The sequence below is a fragment of the Condylura cristata genome, unplaced genomic scaffold, assembly GCF_000260355.1.
Source record: "Condylura cristata isolate star-nosed mole 26May11 unplaced genomic scaffold, ConCri1.0 scaffold00007, whole genome shotgun sequence".
NCBI classification, from domain to species: domain Eukaryota; kingdom Metazoa; phylum Chordata; class Mammalia; order Eulipotyphla; family Talpidae; genus Condylura; species Condylura cristata.
This window is the reverse complement of record NW_004567108.1, coordinates 14,921,256-14,942,242: the sequence shown is the minus strand read 5'-3', so window position 1 is coordinate 14,942,242 and position 20,987 is coordinate 14,921,256. Positions and strand designations below refer to the sequence as shown.

General features: G+C 43.2%; 1 protein-coding gene across 1 annotated transcript in view; it reads left to right on the top strand.

Moving 5' to 3' along the window:
• Positions 1-20,987, top strand: part of ADAMTS12 (ADAM metallopeptidase with thrombospondin type 1 motif, 12) — a 167,608-nt gene that overhangs the window by 112,122 nt on the left and 34,499 nt on the right. The window contains exons 12-15 of the mRNA XM_004678408.2: positions 3,058-3,227; positions 10,756-10,889; positions 17,430-17,550; positions 20,462-20,706. Of these exons, the coding sequence (XP_004678465.1) occupies positions 3,058-3,227; positions 10,756-10,889; positions 17,430-17,550; positions 20,462-20,706 (670 nt within the window). The remainder of the gene's footprint in view (positions 1-3,057; positions 3,228-10,755; positions 10,890-17,429; positions 17,551-20,461; positions 20,707-20,987) is intronic.

Sequence of the window (20,987 nt, the reverse complement as noted above, 5' to 3'; positions counted from 1 at the left end):
ACGAAGTACACTGCTGAGGGGAGCAGCGGGCGGGTCAGGAGAGGTCTGCCACGCCATGTGGTCTCCTCCAGGGCAGGCAGGAATCAAGCTCATGCGGAAGTGGCCTTAGCTTCTCAGTGCTGTGCTTTAACCCGCTGCGCCACCAGGGAGGGCCTGCAGTAACTTTTAATGGTTCAGATAAGGATTTTGTAAATCTTAAGTTTCATATTAGCTGATTAAGAATTCTGTTGAAGTTATTTCACAAGTGACTCAATTTTTTCAAAACTTTTATAATAATGATAGTACATATGAATTCAACTTAAGTTCCCTGTTTCCAAATAAATATTACTTTCTTAAATTCATTATTTCCTGGTATACTAGTTCCTAAGTATATATATTTTAAAATGTACATAGGATACCTTCTGCAGGTAGAAAGGTATTGTATTAATTTTTTATTATGCTAATGTATTCAGTTTTTGCCTATGTTTATATTAGTTTTCATTACAAAGTAAGTCACATTTTAATAGCTAAGTGACAGGTGTGGTTATAATTCCCTTGGTATCTTAATTCCAAATCTTACCTTCTTTCTATTAATAAATATATGATTAAATGTGTGTTTGAGCCTTTATAGATATACAAATATATAGTCTTTGTATATAATAAATTTTTCCTAAGAGCTAGATAATGAATGTCTATAAAACATTTAATACAATACCTACTGCATAAAATTATAAAGGTAGTTACAATAGTTACTATGACACTGTAGTACTTTATCATTGCCACATACGTGTGTAGGTTTAGGGAATTTGGCCGACGTTTAAAACTTTTTTGATAAGTTTTTTCTTTTAAGATTTACTTATTTATGCATACAGAATGGGGTACAGGCCAGGGGTGCAGGGGCAGTGAGAGTATTCACCAGAGACAGAGTGGGAAGCAGAACAGGCCGACTGACGAAGTATACTGCTGAGGGGAGCAGTGGGTGGGTCAGTAGAGGTCTGCTGCACCATGTGGGTCACCTCCCTGGCCAGGAATCAAACTTATGCCGAAGGGGCTTTAGCTTCATAGTGTTGTGCTTTAATTCACTGTGCCACCAGGGAGGGCCCGATAGATTTTTTTTTAAATCTTCAAAAATTCAAAAATTCAAAATGTGGAATTTCTTAAAGAAGATTTTAAAGAACATCTTCATTTATAGTCTGTTTCCAGGCAATTAGCAAATATTTGTCAAATTGAGAGATTAGGAAACACAGGTGATTTGCTCAGGGGCTTGTGTTCAGTGCTGTGTATCAGCCACCGACTGTCTACAGCTTTCTGGAGAAAATGGTGTATGACCTTAATTGTCCACAGCACATTTTGTTGAGAAACTCGAGGATGATTCTCTAAGTTGGCTTCAGGGGGAAAATGGTTTTAACCTCCATCTCAGAGGCCACAGTTTTTCGTAGAGTTCCTGTCGAGGTGAGTGACCTTTTCTGATCTCAGTTGTTATTTGCATAAGTTTGTGGAGTAAAAGGATAATGGAGCCTGCCCAAGATTCAGCTCTGTGTTTAAGGTCACAGATTCAGGTCAGTCAGTGCATGACCAGCTTGCATGACCTTCAGACTGTATCAGTTGTTAGTGAGAACCCAGCAGAACTCAGCACAGAAAGGACTCTTAGTGATGTTTTTTGGATGGAAATGAATGCAAGTGATACCAAATCATTAGCATGAATAGAAAACCAGCCAAACCTTGGCTGTCAAGGCCATGTCCTAGGACTCCCCACAGTCAGCAGTTGTGATCTTGGGCAGTTCCTTTATCGCTGCAGACTTACCTACATCACATTAATAGAGGTGGAGAGGGAAGTATAGAAAATCTCATGGGCGGTCACCTAGAACAAAATGCAGAAGAACACAAATACAGCTGAAACTGCCCTGCACGTCAAGACATGAGGTTTCTGTCCCTTCAGGCTTCAGCTCAGGCAGCTAAGCACAGTGGGTAAGGGCTCTGGAGAAGGCGTCCACTCTTGACATCGCCTACTGCTGGCCACTGGGGGAGATGCCCTGGTTTTCTGTGCCTTTATCCTCTGATTTCTGCCTCCTGCTCACTTGGCATTACCTCTGCCTTCACACCGAGCTGAAAAGCCACTTCCCATTCGTCCTTTAAGACTATTCTCCAGGACCACCTTCCACATATCCTACTTGGCCAGCCTTCTTCCAACTTTCACTGTCTTTTAGTTCAGGAATATGTAGTTGCTCTCTTAAATTTTCTTCCATTTATCCCTCCTAGTCAAGGGGGTATATTACAAGACCCCCAGTGGATGCCTGAAACTGTGGGTCCCCAACCTTATATGCACTATGATTTTTCCTTATACATACATGCCAATTATACAGTTCAGCTTTACAATTGAATTTTAGTATAATTTAATTTTAGCCTTATAAACAATTTTTTTAAAGATTTATTTATTCATACAGAACTGGGGTACAGGCCAGAGATGTGGAGGGTGAGAGGATTCACCAGAGACAGAGTGGCGAGCAGAACAGGCAGATCGACGAAGTACACTGCTGAGGGGAGCAGCGGGCGGGTCAGGAGGGGTCTGCCGCACCATGTGGTCACCTCCGGGGCAGGCGGGAATCGAACTCATGCTGAAGTGGCTTAAGCTTCTTAGTGCGGTGCTTTAACCCACTGCACCACCAGGGAGGGCCCCTAAACAATTTCTTTTAATAACACTAATTTATTAAATTTAAGTTTTAGGCAGGAAGCAATTAACAATAGCTAGTAATGAAATAGAACAATCATAACGACCTACTGTGCCATTTTAAGTTATGTGATCTTGCCCTCTGTCAATATTTTCTCTTAGTATCTTATCTATATAATACTTTTGGCTCACAAAGCATTGACTGAAACTGTGGCAAACAGAACAACAAATAAGGGGGACACCTGTATTTCTTTCTCCCTAACAAGATAGTCAGCTCTAGAGGCACCTTCTGGATTCTCTCCCCTCAGAGCATGGCGTTGCTGTGGTAGCGACTAACTATCAGGGGACATTTTCAGGAAAACGTTGGTCTTTCAGGAAGCCATGAGCATAGCTTGTCTATTCCATTCCAGACCAAAGTTTGGAGGGAAATACTGCACGGGGGAGAGGAAGCGCTACCGCCTGTGCAGCGTGCACCCCTGTCGGCCCGACGCCCCGACATTTCGGCAAATGCAGTGCAGTGAGTTTGACACTGTTCCCTACAAGAATGAATTCTACCGCTGGTTCCCAGTGTTCAATCCAGGTAAGGAGCGGTCACTGTGTGTTGGGCTGGCAGCCATGTCAGAGAGCCTGTCTGGTGCCGGTTCTGCTGCCCGGCCAGTTTCAACCCAGAGAGTCACAGCCTTGGGCTTTCAGGTTTTAGAAGGCTAAATACTGATCTGATCGAAGTGATGGGTAAATGTAAAAGGTTGAGCACAACCTTGTCTATGCTGGCCTTGGGGACCGCCAAAGGGAAGTTGATCAGACAGGATGCCTCCCTCCAAACGGTGAGGGTGTTAAAAAAAAAAAAAAGCTGAAATCTGGCCATTTGCAATAACATGGATGGAACAGGAGGGGAGGATGCTAAGTGGAAGAAGTTAGACGGAAAAATGCACTATGATTTCACTCATCTGTGAAATACAGAGAAACCCAACAAAGGAGCAGACGAAACTAAACCAAACAAATTAAACCAAAACAAACCGTAGGATCTGATTGCAGAGTTGAGGCTTCCAGTGTGGGTTTGGCCGTTGGATGATGGTTATCGGGGCCTTGGTGGTGGGTGTGGAGAGGTAACCTACCTGCGAAGAGGTGGAGCCTGTACCACTCCATCATACAGAGTGCTGTACACCAACAATACCTTACTAAAAATAGTATGATTAGAAACCAAAGCCAGACAGCTGAAGTGCAGCTAAGTGGCACATGCTACATGTTGGAATTCAGTAACTTCTGATGAAAGTGTTTGTTGAAGAGCGTGTGTAATGGACTGTAATTTTGGTAGGAATTCAGAAGAGACCATTGTGGTTTTGGAGTCATTTCAAAGAACAATTTCAGGGAAGCATTGATGATTCTGAAGTATGAGTAGTTTTTCTACTAGAAGAAGAAAAAGGGAAGACATGCATAATAGTCTGTCATTCTTAGGGGGAGGAGAAAGGCACAAGGTGAGAGAGGAGAAAGGGCTTCCTCAGAAACGAAAGCGCCAGTCTGGGCCAGAGATCAGCACTGCTAGTGAATCGGACAGCGAAGGAAAGGTAAAAAATAAGACTATCACCATAAATTTGCACCTGGGGGAATAACTGCAGCCTGGGCAGCACCCTGAAAAAGGACCCTTTACACGTTAGCCATTAACCGCTAGCTATGGAGTAACATCAAAATAGATCCATGCTATTTGTTGTTATGCAAGTGCAGGATGAAATAGAAAAGATTTTCCTGAGCTAAGGAGATTTGAGACCAGGTTTAAAACAATTTGTGTGTGTGTGTGTGTGTGTGTGTGTGTGTGTGATTTTAAGAGGAATCATAGATGTCAGCCAAAGGATGAAAAGTATGTTTTGCGGTTGGTTGCTCTTGAAAGGCTGTAGTGCTTTACCCACTTTGGGTCTCCAAAGTACCCAGACAGCTACTGGTTGTCACAGTAACCAGCAATCTCTGCTCTTGCCCCCACTGGTTTAGCATTATTCATGCTCTAGGGGAGTCAGTGATTTGGCTATAGCTGCAATTAGTTCTGGAACCTGCAGAATACAGGAAAACATGCATATATTCATGTGGACTCCCAAAGACACGAATCATGAAAGGGACAGCCAGTTGGCACTCCCTAGACTATACTCTGGCTAGTTTCTATTTTGTTGAAACTATTTGGTCCATGGTGCTAGCGATCTGGAATGGGCAGCCTTCCAGAAAGATGGCCCTGCCGTTCCCTCTTCCGCTTCTTGCTGCCGGGGGGTCACAGGCAGAGGCACCTGGGAGCTGAAATCAGCCTGTGCTAAGATGGCTGAGCCCGAAAATAGGAGGGTGGTTTTGACTGCCTATGTGTGGATTTCTTGTGGTATGGAAAAAATAAACTCTTGTTTTCGGCAAAGAAGTGACACTTTCTGGTACTGGCAAGAAATTCCATTCCTGTCTGATAATGATGACAGCTTGTGTTAAACAGATTAATATTTGCTTGGTGCCAGGTACTTCTCTCAGCACTTTATACACATATCCCCTGTTTATTTCCACGAGAAAGTCCTATGAGGAAATTTAACTTTTTGACCCAATTATTGTAGTTTAGCTAATAGATTATGAGAACTTAAGAAACTTGCCCAAGCTGGCATGAGAGTGGACTTAGCCCAGGCCTGACTTGCAGCTAAATGATAGCCAGTCAGAGGCTGGGGTCAGTCCATTGCCTTACAACTATGCACTAAGTTCAAATTTGTGTAAAGGAATCCTATTTTTATAAAACACTATTCGTGGCTGAAGAACTCTGGGGAAGGACAACTCATATCATGAGAAATGTCCCGTTTATCAAATGCATTTGTCTTTGCCTTTAGAGCCATGTTTTTCTAAACATTTAAGCATTGTAGCAAAGTTAACTGTATTTTTTAAACAATGTAAGTTACAATTCCAAATATAGTGTCACCATTCTTAAACATCTTGACCAAAAGACAAAGCTAGAACATCCATGGGCTTGATTCATTTTTATTTTTTTAAAGATTTATTTACTTATGCATACAGAACTGGGATACAAGCCAGAGATGCTGGGACAGTGAGAGGATTCACCAGAGACAGAGCGGGGAGCAAAACAGGCAGACCAAAGAAGTACACTGCTGAGGGGAGCAGCGGGCGGGTCAGGAGAGGTCTGTCGCGCCATGTGGGATCACTTCGCGGGCAGGTGGGGATTGAACTCATGCCTAAGTGGCTTTGGCTTCTTAGTGCTGTGCTTTAACCCACTGCGCCGCCAGAGAGGGCCCGAATATACAAGTTTTTTTTAAGCTTGCTTATATGTTAACTAATAGACATTTTGATATACTTGGGAATTAGAATAGTATTACCGTGTCTGAAAGTAAAAGTACTCTTTTGGACCACCTGCGCATAAGCTCACAGTCCTGGTGCTCCCCACTTTCCCTTTGAGTTTTGTTTGGGTTGCCTTTGTTTTCTTTTTCCCTGCAGCTGACCTGAGCCTTGTCATTTAACTAAGTGCCTTTTCTTAAGTTAAATATGAGTTGTTACAATATAAGAACATTTTAAGTTGTGCCCTTTGCTTATGGGTTAGTATTTCTGGAAATCTGACCAGGAACAGCAGCCCTGCGCATCCTAGGTCTCTCCTGCTGGTGCATGTGCTTCAGTGTCCCACTGGACTTCACTGACTAAACACAAGAGGCTTAAAGCTATGAGTGTTTAGTACACTCGCAACAGAGCACTTTACCAAGTGTGAGGCCCTGCATGATTGCATACACTCATACCCACAGAACCTTGCCAGCAAATGGATTTTAGAAAGTGGATTTTTAAAATATTTATTTACCTTTTTTTTGAGGAACATTGTTTTACAGCACTGTGTGATTCAGAGGCCTATGCTCACTCCTCCTCAGAGAAACTGGATTTTTTTTTAATGGTGAAATTCAAATTGCAAACTATTCAAAAAGTGGGAATTGTATCAGTACTTTCCCTTGGCCTAAAAAAAATTCAGCCTTCTTAACAAGTTTTTTTTTTTAATAATAGTTTATTTTTTACATATTTTTGTGCATTTTTCCATCTCAGTTGCAATCCCCTTGGGTTTCCCATCACCAAATCACCCAAGTGCCATCATCAAAGTCCAGTGCATTTCCCTCCCCCCGCTGTTTTTGATCCCATTCCCCACTCCAGCTCCACAAAATGCCTCTGGTATATAGCTGTTCATCATTATCATTATTTTCTCACCTGTTCCGTTATATTCCTGCTGAGAGAAACCATCCGGTATTTTTCCTTTTCTTTCTGGCTTATTTCACTAAGCATGATCTTTGGTTTCGGTTTTTAATGCTTGTTAACATCATTATCTAAAAATGTACCATCCTGTTTCAGCAGAATTAAAATGTATCCCTTGAATAGGTAAGTTCACTCAGTCACCTAAACTACCTTTGAGAGGATTAATCACATAGTGTGTGGGTGAGAGTTCATTAGTAAATTAGTTTTAGAGTTTTTACTTAGCTAAGTTATAAATAGACTTGAAAGCAAGAGGGAAAAAGTCACATAGCTCAGACAAAAGATTGTGTCAGAGCAGATGAATAACAATCAGACCATGGAAATTCTCAACTCTAGGGAGATTATTGAATCTCCAAGTTGAGACAGCACCAGAGCTTCCCACATGCCTGATGTCACTGGGAACTCAGGCCATCTGTCACCACCCTGCCTCCTTCTGCAGAGCCTGAGGCCACCTATTGGCATTCCCAGGGCACCTGCAAAGACAGAGACTGGAGTAGGCCAGAGAGAAACAATGTCAGGTTCAGCCTTGGAAATTGCTTAGTTATCACTAACGATGATCAAGCACTGGGCTCGTTTTGGTGTCTGTTACACCTGCGGCGGTAGGTGTGGACACTCTGGCAGAGCATCTTAAACTGTTCTTGTTGCCACACAGGTCATTCACTAGAAGCTCTTAACACTCCAGTGCTCACTGTGATTACATGCAGTCGAGATTTGTGTCTCTTACACATGGCGCCCTTAAGCTACCTTGTCCGGCCTTGAGGGGAATACGAGTCCTATATTGCACAGGCAAGATGAGCAGTCAAAATCACAGCCCACTCATCGTGGAGATGTGACACATGATCACAGGGAAGGACCTTTCCAAACTTTCTTCTTTGAGGGCCAAAACAATCTCAAAAAGGATAGATGTGTGTCGTAAGAAATGCAAGCACACACATAACAGAGGGCAATAAAGTGAATTCCCCGTGTTCCACAGTGTCTAGCTTACTTCTCCCACGCACCTGCTAATGGCAGGTCACCACTGGCACGCAGGTTTCCCCCACCCTGCAGCGCTTCGTGGGTCCCTGAGCATTAAGTGATGGCAGAGGCTGTTGACTCTCACCATATTTAAGCTCCACGAGAGAACACAAAAACAGAATCTAGTTGGTATTTTTCCAAGTTAGAGCTTCAGATAAGATCCATGAATAAATGCATCTACTGGAAACATAAAGAGTGGTTTCTTTAAAGATCTCATCAAAGACATTTCTTTTTCATTAAAGAAAGTTTTGTGTATGCCGGTTAGGGTTTCATCATGAGCAGGCTCTGAAGCAAAACGGCCAGGCTTAGCTCTGCCACTCCTACCATGAGGTCTTGGGGAACTTAATTTTCTCATCTGTGAAATGGGAATAATAAAGGAAACCATTTCATAGGGCTGTCATAACTGCTAAAATCAGGTAAGATAGCCACTGAAAAGCACAAGGGCTGGGAAATGATATTTGAGTAAAATATTGACTGCTATTTTAACAAGCAAAATTCCTTTGACTCTCCACACACAAGATGGCAAGCATTTCTGTACAGTTTTATCCTTCAGAGAGTCAGTCAAAGACACAAGCCCAGGTGGAGCAGAATTAAGACAAATTGGAGCTTCATCATTCTGGTATTCAATGCCATGTTTTGCCGTTGGAAGGGGGACCCATTTATAAAACCCTAAAAGTGAGTGCCTTCCTGAATTTTGCATCCCAGTTTCCTCTCATCACAGCTCTCTCAGAACATTCAAACAGATCATTTCTTTATAAAAGTTCCAGGAATATCCTAGGTCTGCTTTTCTTTTTTGTGTTCAAATACCAAAAGCCCAAAACCAAATTCAAAAGCACAAATCAAAGTCATATTTAAAGTGTTACTCCCCCCGCCCACTCCTTCCTTCTGGCTGACAGCTCCGTGTTTCATGAAATGATTTCCTGGACTCAGCACACCTAGATGGGTGTTTGCATCATTAGGAGGGCAGGTTGCTCCCAGCTGGCTCCAGCTCAGGCAGTGGCAGAGCTGATTGCTGCTACCAACATTTATAAGAATCTCAAGTTGGGCCCTCCCTGGTGGCACAAAAGGTTGGGACACAGCACCCAAGCTGGCCACAGCCGCTTCATACGAGTTCGACTCCTGGCCCCGGAGCTGACCCACATGGCACGGCAGACTTCTCCCGACCCGCCCGCTGCTCCCCTCAGCAGTGTACTTCGTCAGTCTGCCTGTTCTGCTCCCCACTCTGTCTCTAGTGAAGCTTCCCAGCGCCCCTGCACCTCTGGCTTGTACCCCAGTTCTGTATGCATAAATAAATAAATCTTTTATAAAAAAAAAAAAAAGGAACCACAAGTCATGCCTTGTTCTGGAGAATTTTGGACCTTTTCCTTGGTACCCTGTGCAATTCTTTCTCCAGTTCACCTTACACAAGATCATTTGATATTCTTTATTCACTTTTACCTTTCTCCTTTTTGTTTTTTATTTTTTTAATATATTCATCACATCAGCCTTCATTTTTATACGATGTATGATTTCCCTGTGAAATGCCCACCTCCCATTCACCCGCACACCATCACCATATTCCCTCGTGCTCTTCCCACTCCTAAGTTTTTGTCTGAAGACCTATAGTAGTGCATGCTGGCTTTGCGCCTGGTGTCCATCTCCCTGACAAGTGACCACGTGGCTGGGTCTCATTGAGCCCTCAGCTTCTCAAACCACCAAGAAACTAACAGCCAGTCCCACAATAAGCAGATCCAAAAGAGATCCCAAAAGGACCTGTCTGAAGAAGGCAGCCTAAAGTTTTCTTTTTAAAACCAAGAACACGAGACATTCAAAATAAAATTACTGTTTGAACTTTTGTCATATAGATGTATGGCCTATTTAAAATTTCAAGGCAACAGGCCTTAAAAGTTATCTTTCTTGTTACCCTATGTACAAATGTATAGGAATGTATTTTAGTAAGAAAATCTTCAGGACATTTCCTATCCTGGAGATCACATTCATTCAATCATTCTTTCACTCACAAGGGAATAAAAAATTGAGCTCTTGACAGAATTCAGTGTTGAGCCCAGCATGATGGGACAGGCTAATATGATAAGCAGCTTTGGCTAAAAAGGTAAGTACTTTGTTTCTCTGTGGTTGTAAATCTGCATCCATGGACTGTTTGGACTTGCAGAGAATACTAGAAGTGAGTATATCTGTTGGGGGTGGGTATCCAGGTTCGGGGAGGGCCTCTCTATCTCCTGGAGGTCTGCTCATTTTGCTGCAAAGAGCAGGCAGGTGGGAAGCTTGTCTGGAGTCTGCATCACTAGCTGCTGTTGCTCATTTTCTTTTTTAAATTTATTCATTTATGTATACAGAGCTGGGGGACAGGCCAGAGATGCAGGGGATTAGATATAGAGTTGCGAGCAGAACAGGCAGAGTGACAAAGTACACTGCTGAGGGGAGTAGAGGGCGAGACAGGAGAGGTCTGCTGTGCCATGTGGATCACCTCCCTGGCTGGGGATTGAACTCCTACTGAAGCAGCTGCTAACTTCACAGTGCTGTGCTTTAACTCATTGCGCCATCAGGGAGGGCTCTGTTGTTTATTTTCTAGGTAGACCTCAGTGCCCATTTTCATAAGTACAGTGCGATGTTGGATTGAAAGGTCTCATGTATAACAAAGGGCATGGTGTTAAAGCAATCTTCCCAATTTAATTCATGTAAAACTCTTTAAATACGAAAAGAAAAAAAAAGCCTACATTTCAGCATGCGTCACAGAAACAGAAGACAGGGTCAGCAAATTTGGCAACATTTGGGGGGTGTGCACCTGGGGGAAGGCTCAAAATAGAAATGCTAACTTGCAAGGATTTGTCTCTCTTTCACCCCAGCACATCCTTGTGAACTCTACTGCCGACCCATAGATGGCCAGTTTTCTGAGAAAATGCTGGATGCTGTCATTGATGGTACCCCTTGCTTTGAAGGCGGCAACAGCAGAAATGTCTGTATTAATGGCATATGTAAGGTATTGGGTATGTTTCCTTAATCTACAACTTTCTCAAGTGATTTGTGTTCATTCAGCAAGTCGAGGGGCTAACCTTTGACCATCATGGTATTTGTATGTGGTCTGTTTTTATATCTGGTCCACGATGTTCATCAAAGCCACAGTGTTGAACTGAATAGTTCTCTTGCTCTCATCTCCATTTCTTGTGCTGATGTGCTTTGTGATAGTATTTCAGGCACGGAGTGGGTCAAACAAATAAAGGAGGAATTCCTAAGAAAAGGCAACCCAGATCATTTCAAGATTTTAAAAATAGACTTGGGTTACTTCCCAATAGGTTGAGTTTGAAGTCTAAAATTAATAATAGTTTGTAGAGTGTTTTTTCGTGAGGCAGTTTTACATTTTATACTCCAGTTGTTACCAGCACGATCTTAGGAGATCTTAAATAGTTATGGATGCACTCTCTGATTCCTACTTAATTTTTCTGCACTGACTCCATTAATCAACTCTGCCCTATAAGTTACTGAGACCTGATTAGTAAATACTTACATGTGTACAGCTATACCAGCAATCCCTCCCATTGTTTGCAGTCAATTTTGCAAGGACGGGTAAACAAGTTTTATGATCCAACACCCAAGCATAAATCTCAATTTTTAATCAAAAGAAAGACTATCGAAAGTCTTATTTAACTGTTAGCAAAACATAACAGTTTAGTGCTCCAGCACTAAAGTATGAACTCAGTACTGTTACTTGCTAGTCATAGGGTCCTGTACAACTCTAACTCTATATTTCCTTTTCCAAAATTAGGATATAAATTTACCTTCATAATTGCAGCTGTCAGAAAGATTAAACAAGGGTCATCTATTCCAAGCCCTTAATAGAGCCCCCGGCACATAGATACTCTTAATAAATTACATTTGCTTCGCAAATATTTAGCATAGTTTCTCTTCTGCTGGACTAAATTACCCCTGTGAAACGTTCCTGCTTGCAAATGTTCAGCACCCAGGTGAACTTGTTCAACTTGAAGTTGCCCATTGATTTATGCCCATCTGAAGCAAAGCACAGGAACAAAGCTATCCCCTCAGGAATGAGTGAGCTAACAGGAGGCCATAAACAGAAGCTAAGTTTGAAAGCTTAGGAAAAATTCTCTTTCAGACTCACTAGCTACCATGTATATGAAGAGCCAAACATAACTAACATATTTTTCGTTAGATCTTTTCCCCAGAGAGGGAACAAGATTTATTTAGCTAACTCAGGTCCCAAAACAACTCCACCGTTGTCTAAAGCAGTGGTTCTCAAGCTTACTAGACTCACTTGGAGAGCTTTTAGAAACTGCTGCTATCTAGACTCTCTTTCCAACCTACTAATTCAGAATCTCTGGGACTTGCTCTCTGGACACTGTTTTTTGAGTTCTCTGGGTTTTTGCCACATGCACCTTGAGCTGAGAACTGCAGTCACAGACAAATGAGTGGGATGTTAAAAATCAGCTTTAAATACCTTTGCATCTTGAGCAGGCTTTAGAACACAGGTATTTTGAATAAAATATAACGGACATTGGGTACCTCTCTTGAAACCAATTCAATCAACTTAATACAATAAGCCAGGTTCCCTCAGCTTGCATCCCTCTTTCTGGAAATCATGTAGGACCTTTTAGAAACTGTAACTACCCACTGTCTCCACCACACTGAACTAAGTTTTTAACCTGGAGAATTATGTCAAATCAAATTCACCGTAGTAGTGTAAATACAGTTTATCTTCTAGGTTATACATATTGTCAGCTTTATTAGTCTTCTTATTTACTGCAATTGTTTCAAAGGGAATTGAATTTGTATTGAAATGAAAAGATACACCATCAGAAAAGTAGTGTACAATGTTTAATTCATCTTTGCTCTATGAAAATATTTGCTTATATTTCATATTTTAGCCATCTATTTTGAAATTATGACATTTGCCAACATTTTGTATATTAGATTTTATATTAGATGTAAGAATTCTAATTGCCAAGGAATTGTCAAGCCGTGATTAGAATAAGCTAAGTTTGTTCTAGAAGGTAACTCTGTTTTCCTTCCCCCAATTTTTTAAAATGTCTAATGAACTAAGCTTACTTATCCACAATGTAAATTTAAACTATGACTTCCTTCCCAAGGAAGCCTGAGGTCCTGTGTATCACATCCGTTGTCTCCTAGACTTCTCTTCTTAGCCTTCTACCTCCCCCCAACATCTGCTTCTGTATCAACCCAAACACAACCCTTTTGGCCTATACTGTGCTGCACAAATAAAAAGTCAGCATGTGAATTTGTGTCCTTACAACGTCATTGTCTTTGATCCACTTGAGTGCTTAGCCTTACTTGGTGACCATCCTCACCTACCCTAAGTTAATTGCCTCTCTCACGCCTCTCCTGAAGGCCTCTTTCAAGGCCATTTTTGTCATCTCAGTGATATACTGAACACCTCCAAATCACTTCTTTCTGAGATCTGATCTCTCTCTAGAATGTCAGACCCTATCTCTTTGCCCTCAGAGTTATGGTGAGAAAAGCGTTTTTGCTACTGTCCATTTGTTTAAAGCACTTTACCTGTTATTGTTAGCTCAGCATAGTTCTACCCTATCTTCCCACTTAAAGTCTCTTTGACTGGGAAGGAGTTTCATCTCAGAGCCAGGCATTCTTTCAGCCTTTCCCTTTGCCAACGGACTGTAGACAGAAATGATGGCAGGCATTCTGGGTAGGTTAGGTCATGGCGTGAGTTGCTGTTTCAGTTCTTAGTTCTCAGAATTTACAGTTCTCAGTTCTTAGAATTTACAAGGGAAAGAGTCTTAACTCATAAGCAAAAAATGAACATTGGTAAAAATACATATTACTTATTCAACCATGTTGGGCAACCTGATTTCTCTAAGGTTTACTCAAGATCATATGCCCTTCAGTTCAAATGACAGGGTCAAGGGTTGATGCCTTTCACCACCATCATTATAACGATATCAGTGCCTCCCTTGAGGCGCAGTGGTTAAGCCTCAGCGCTATCAAGCTATTTCCAGCCACTGTGACACAAGTTTCAGCCCCAGCCAAGAGGTGACCCAAATGGCACAGCAGACCTCTCCTGTCTCACACACTGCTCCCCTCAGCAGTGTGTTTCAGTAGATCTGCCTGCTTTGCTCCCCATTCTGTCTCTGGTGAACCTGCTTACTTCTCTGCAGCTCTAGCCTACACCCCAGTTCTTATACGTATAAACAAAATAAAATCAATCACTTTAAAAATAATAAAAAGGATGTTAGAATAAAAATGCCTGTAAAACATGCCACTTTAAATAAGCCAGTCACAGAAGGACAGATTCCACTATGAGAATCTAAAATATTTGCAAATTACTCATTTGGGGTTAAAATGTGCGAGAAACTCCTGCAACTCAATAGCAGAAAAAACTAACTCCCACATTGGGAAAAGAACTTGTACAGATATTTTCTAAAGAAGGCATAAAATGGCCAACAATTATGTCATGAAACATTAAGAAAATACAAATCAAACTCACGGTGACATGTCACCTGATACCTGTTCGGATGGCTATTATTAAAAACACACCAAAAAGTAACAAGCATAAGCCAGGATGGGAAGAAACTAGACCATTTGTACACTTTGGTGGGAATGCTTACATGCACAATGGTGCAGCCTCCTGGAAAACAGGACAGAGGCTCCTCAAAAAATTATTACTAGAATCACTAGGTGACCCTGCAGTCCCACTGGGTTTATCTCCAGAATTTAAAAAAAAAAAAGATTTATCTGCCCTTCCACATTCATGTGGCCACTTGTGTACAGTAACCAAGACAGAAACTATGCAAGTGTCCATCAACAGATGAGTAGGTGGATAAAAAAGATATGGTGTGTATGAACTGTGAAACATTATTCAACCTTAGAAAAAGAAGGCAGTTCCGTCATTGTGCCATAACAGATGAGTCTGGAGGAAGTCGCGCTAAGTGAAATGAGTCACAGGAGGAGAAACACTGTGTGATTTCATGTATATGGAGGGGAATGACCATTGGCGACTTGATGTCAAGGGTAATGTTTCAGTTATTCTGGATGTTTTCATCCTGGAAATGGGCCACACAGGTGCCTGTAACTCACAATGCTGTGTTGTGCATGTAAGCATTTGCTAAGAGGGTGGATCTCAGGGTAGGTGTTCTTATCATACACAAAGAAGCGGAGGTGATGGGTTTGTCTCTTACCTCACGGTGGTGTTAACTTTACAGCTGCTTATGGATGTCCAAACTTACTAAAATGAAACCACATGAGGCATGTGCTTTTATCGGCCACACCGCATCCTTTCTATTATTTTTAAGAAAGAATTGTCAGTGTGATGGAAAATTGAAATGATTCAGTTTTAAAAACACAGATGCCTGTGGGGGTGGCTGTCTGGCCTCCTAAGAGTCCTGTCCGTAAAGAGCCAGGATCTGTTCACATTTGAAGGCAGCAGATGCAGTCACCTCTGATGTCCCTAGAAGCAGAGACAGTGTTGCTGCGGGGGTGCCTTGTCTCCACAGTGACAGAGGCAGCTGTTTCTTTTCCCCTGAGAACCCTTGTTTCATATACCACAGACGGGGCTGGCTTCTACCTTCCTCCGTCTCTGTTACCTGTGTAATCAGTGTTATTGCGCTGTGTGCAGCTGACGGGAGAAGCAAATTGGGTGCAGTCTCCCCAAGAGCCCATTTAATATGCTACGGGACAGAGACTTGGACTCGCCTAGCTTCCCTCCCTGGGTGTAAAGGCAGGTGTTGCTGGAGAAACGTGGCCACTGAGCACAGGAAATGGGCAGGGAGGTTGTTTCCATGGCTTTCTTTCCTTTACCTTCCACACTTTTGAATCTCTCCTCTTCTGGTAGAGATATAAAAAACATTTTAAAATGAACATGTCTGAGTGAAGTTTGCTTGGCTCATTTCAAGTCAGGGAAGTAACGGCGGTTGTTGGGACCTGATTTGTAAAGTTCAGCTTATGAGCAGGTACTCAAGCTTGATGTAACCATGTCACTTACGAAGATGTGGCCTCTTCTTCATAACTGCTGAAGGCATACATCCAAACTGTTTTCTTTCCATTGTGATTACCATGATTAAGTATTTTTTTTTTTAAATAAATCTCTTAGCACTTTATATTTTCCCCCAGCTGGGTCAAGAAGCACAACCTTTAAATTTAAAGAAATTAGAGCTGATGAATCTGAAAAACGAAGCTAGTTTCTGTCAGTGGACCTTCATTGTTTAGCTGTGGGGAGCTGTATCTAAAGCAGTTATTTTCAGTCAATTAGAGGTGGCTTCAAAATAAGAAAGAAAATGGTCTTTAGGAGAAAAATCGTAATAACTGCTGGGCACTTATCTTCCCGACAGGAAGGAAAACCATGACTGGTAGAATATGGTTTAATTTTGCATTTTTTTAAAAGATTTATTTATCCATGCATACAGAGCTGGGGAACAGGCCAGAGGTGCAGGGGCAGTGAGAGGCTTCACCAGAGACAGAGTGAGGTGCAGAACAGGCCGACTGACGAAGTACACTGCTGAGGGGAGCAGCGGGCCAGTCAGGAGAGGTCTGCCGCGGCATGTGGGTCACCTCTGGGGCAGGGATCGAATTCATGCTGAAGCGGCCTTAGCTTCCAGTGCTGTACTTTAACCTGCTATGCCACCAGAAAGGGCCCTTTGCATTTTTTTTTTTTTAACCTCTGCAATGTGGTTAAGAGCACAGGCTGCAGAAGAAGCCAAATGGAAGTTCATGGCTTTCCATCTGTGTCGGAATTCTTTGGTCTGATGCTGCACAACACCCCATGCTTATTGCTCCCCTTTCAGGATGGGAATCTTAGGATGGGAAGCATTTGGCCATATGGGCGGGCTGAGGGAAGCAGTTAGGTGACTCAGTGACAGTGACAGAACCCTGAGGATACATGGGTCCAGAGCACAAGAGCAAGCGTTGTCTTGGCTGAGCAAAATAACCAGTCCCTCCCTGCGCTGGAGGAAAGAAGGCCGCAGTGGCTAGGCTAGGGCATGTGTGGGGCGGGGGGGGGGGGGCGGTGGGGGGAGCTGTTGTGCTTCTGAAGACTCTGGTGCTATTTCATCCCCGGTAGCTTGAAAGCCAGATTTTCTTCCATGGCTGTTAATCCACATTCTGTCCTCAGATAGAACCAAAGGGAGTCACCCCAGGAAGGTCTGGAAAGGAGTGAGCAGTTCAACTACAGGTAGAGCAGTTTCATCAGCCCTGGGAAGTCTCAGCAGAGGGGAAGCGGCCTGAGGGTTGCCTGTCCAAGGGACTTGCTGTCCTAAGGCTGATTCCATACACTTCCATGGTGAAATTTTCGGAACTGAGTTTCAAATCAGCATGCGCCTTCGGGGAAATCAGAGAACTTGTCAGGATGTCCCTCTCACCCTGAGCAGTTTATTTCCTTCATCATCCGAGGTGTCTGGTTACTCCGCTGGCTGCTGCAGGAGAAGGAAACATTCCCTCCTGTCTTGCTGCAGCCCCAAGTTCAGCAGGAGCAAAGGGAAGGCCAAAGCCCCAGGTCGGTAGCCCTGCCTGCTCCCTCACCCCGCTCCCTTCCCTGCAGACCGTGGGCTGTGACTACGAGATTGACTCCAGTGCCACCGAGGATCGCTGCGGAGTGTGTCTGGGGGATGGCTCCGCCTGCCAGACCGTGAGGAAGGTGTTCAAGCAGAAGGAAGGATCTGGTAAAGGAACAAATACATCATTGAAGCAGTAGGGGAACTGAGAAAGCGGGTGGGGAGGGCAAGGTGGATTGCTATTATCATTGATTGTGACTTTCAAAGAATTCAAAATGGAATCTTCATGACAAAAGACATAGGGCTCCTTGGGGAAGGGGATGATGGCTAAACAGTTAACAGGAAGCATCATATAACCAGAGTTTGAAAATGGACTGGCAGTAAAAATAAACTATTATTAAAAATAAAACAAATAAATAAAAGCAAAAAAAAAAAGTGGATTGGTGACTGTGCACGTGAATAGGTATAGGAATGTGATCCTTGGGAGAGGATCCAGGCTACAGACTGGTAAGAGAAATGGGCCACAACTTGGGGAGAGTGGAGATCAGAAATTGGCTTAAAAGATGCGGACACAGGCAGGGAGCAGAAGGGATCAGGACGCACCTGTAGGGCCAGCCGACAGTTGAGGCCGGGCTGCTTCCAGTCTGTGTCCCAGTTGCTTCCTCAAAGGGGTCCCCACCCAGTGGTCCCTTATGTCTCCCAGGCAGCTTCTGCCACCTAAAATCTCCCTATCTACCTATACTCTGCTGTGCTTGTACCACGATTGCCTTCTACAGTGTTTCTTCTTCGTGCAGCTTCAAGCTACTAATAATCCTTGGGGAGTGGGGAGTCCAACCTCGCCCCAGATCAGATTTGATACCCCACATATTTGTCTCCAGTTAAAACACTTCTTGTAGAAGTTTAGCACAGACGGTGATTTGTAGCCGTTGTTTTGGCAGGAAGCTTAACTTAGACCTGGGGAAGATGAAGATTACTCTAGGTCCTTCATTTAGGATCCCCTAGACCACAGTTCAAGCGCATATATTTCAGTGGGGGGGTTGTTAGGGAAGCCTATGAAGCATCAGTAGAGCATTGAGAAAGTGAGACAGGGAAAGGAATGCAATGAAAAAAGGGGGTGTCATTAAGCCGATGTTGAGCTTGTACATCAGCATTCTCCCAGCCAAGGGATGAAGGAGCTGGGACAGTCGATGCCAGCACCCATCAGTCGCTGCATGGGGCTGTTTTGGGCCGCGGGGGGTGGGGTCAGCTCGTTATATTATCTCGATGTTGTAGAGATGCCGATGGCAGGAGTAGGGTGTCCAGTGTGCGCTGCCCCATAGGACAGTGGGGGGAGGGGCAGTGTCTCAGCAGAGGGAGATGCCAAGCATGGAAGTGATGAGCACATTCAGATACAGGGGACACTGTCTTCCTGGGTAGGTCTTGCCTACCCAGAATGAAGTTACTAAGTTGATCCCCAGAGTATGGGGCATGATGATTAAACGACCTGTTGTTCCCTAGCAAGCATGACAGTAGATAATCTAGATTTATTTAAATTCTATCCTACTTTTTCATCTTTGACTATCAAATTAATAAGATTGAACTGTAACATGAAATGTTTGTTTTTCCCTTTGGAATTATCGTTGGAGGATTTTATCCCATGTCCTTGCTTGATAGCTTCATTATGCACGGAGTAAGTATTCTTTGCATTATGGATTACGGAAGTGCGTAAATTAAAGTCCTAAGTCTTTTCCTTGAGCTGGTTATAAATAAGTAGTCTGCTGTCTCAGGCAAGAGTATGAGGGCCAAGCAGAATTCGTTGAATATTATGAGTCAGATTTTGTCCCCCTGGTAGGAGCTGCCCATTTGGAAAGTGGGATGAGCTTATGCCTGTGCCCAGCTTCTGAGCACATCGTCCCAGCGGGACACTCATTCCCAGTATCCTATTTTGAGGGTCTGAGAGGGGGAGCTGTCAGAGCACACACAGGGGACAGCTCAGGCTTTGCTCCTGCACCGAAAAGCTAGCGCATGTGCAGTGGGAAATGAGCAGAATCTTAAGACCGTGTCACATATGGAAAGGTTAAAGGAACAAAGTGTTTCTAGCTTAGGAGGTGTGAGTTATCAAATATCAGAGCTGGAAGGGACATCAGACATCACCTCATACAAGCCCCAGCATCTTGCAGATGACATTCAAAGAAGTTGATGTTATCATAGAGCTCACCCATGCAATGAAGAAATGAGAACTCAAGTGTTCTCAGTTCTGGGCTCCAGTGCTCCCTCACAATCCCATCCCCCAAATCCACATCTTTCCCCCGATGGCAATAGGACACATGCATAAATACCTAGTAGAGTTTGGCAAATAGAGACAATGTTAATTCCCTTTCCCCTCAGTGTGCCTGCTACCACAGCAGCCAATAAGCAAGGCAAAGAATGAAGTCAGAATTGATCATCTTCAAATGATGTCCGCTGTGCTTTTTTAGAAGGCTGGATTAGAACACAAAAGCGTAAAATATAAATTCAGCAAATATGAGGGGAGGAAATCTAATGAATTGTCCAGCTCATAAAAGGATATGCTCAGAGCTGAATTCCCATCACAAGCTGGAGTCAAGAGCATCAGGTGGCAATCAACCCAAGATTCCCTCCAGAATTCTCTTGATGAATTTAAGCTGTGATTAACTCACTTCTAAGAGTCTGTCTTTAACATGCAGGGAATGAAGATAAGGCAAAGGATGTAACCACTGCGGTGTTTAGAAAGATTAATCTGATAGCTGCAAAAATGGGGCAGCAGCTAGGGGCTGTAAAATTTTCAACTAAACATGCAATCATAGAAAAATAAATGCTGGATCAGCCACACAAGTTTCAGAATCCAATCTACATTTGTTCATCCTCTTTGTAAAACTGAATGCTGAATCACAAACCTCCTGAGAATTCTGCTCCTGGCCACATCTTTAAAATCCCCCATCATCAGTGCTGCTACCAATCCCACTTACTTACCCGAGGCATCATATGGTGATGTTGGGATGAGGATAAGGGACAGAGCAGAAATAGGGTGTGTTCAGTCAAGCTACTGCACCTTTTTCATGATTAAACCTTCTCTCCTTAGGTTATGTCGACATTGGACTGATACCAAAGGGAGCAAGGGACATACGGGTAATGGAGATTGAGGAAGCTGGAAACTTCCTGGCCATCCGTAGTGAAGACCCTGAAAAGTATTACCTCAATGGAGGGTTTATTATCCAGTGGAATGGGAACTACAAGCTGGCAGGGACCACCTTTCAGTATGACAGAAAAGGAGACCTGGAGAAACTTATGGCCACAGGACCCACCAATGAGTCGGTGTGGATCCAGGTAAAGCACCAGGGGCGGGAACTGCTGATGCATACATTGCTTGGAGTTATCTAATTTTCCTAGGTATTCACTAGGGGTGATGAATCAAGAACCTTAAAGCAATTTATAACAAGAAACAGGGAGGGGTTTATGCTATTGATCTTTTCTTGTCCAAAGTTGCTTAAATGCCCATAATGAAATGCCAGGGGTCTTAAGAGCATCCTCCGGGAGGTCTGTCTCAGTATGGTGGACACAGGTCGTGTATGTGAGGATGAGTTCCTGAAGGCTAAAAGGACACCATC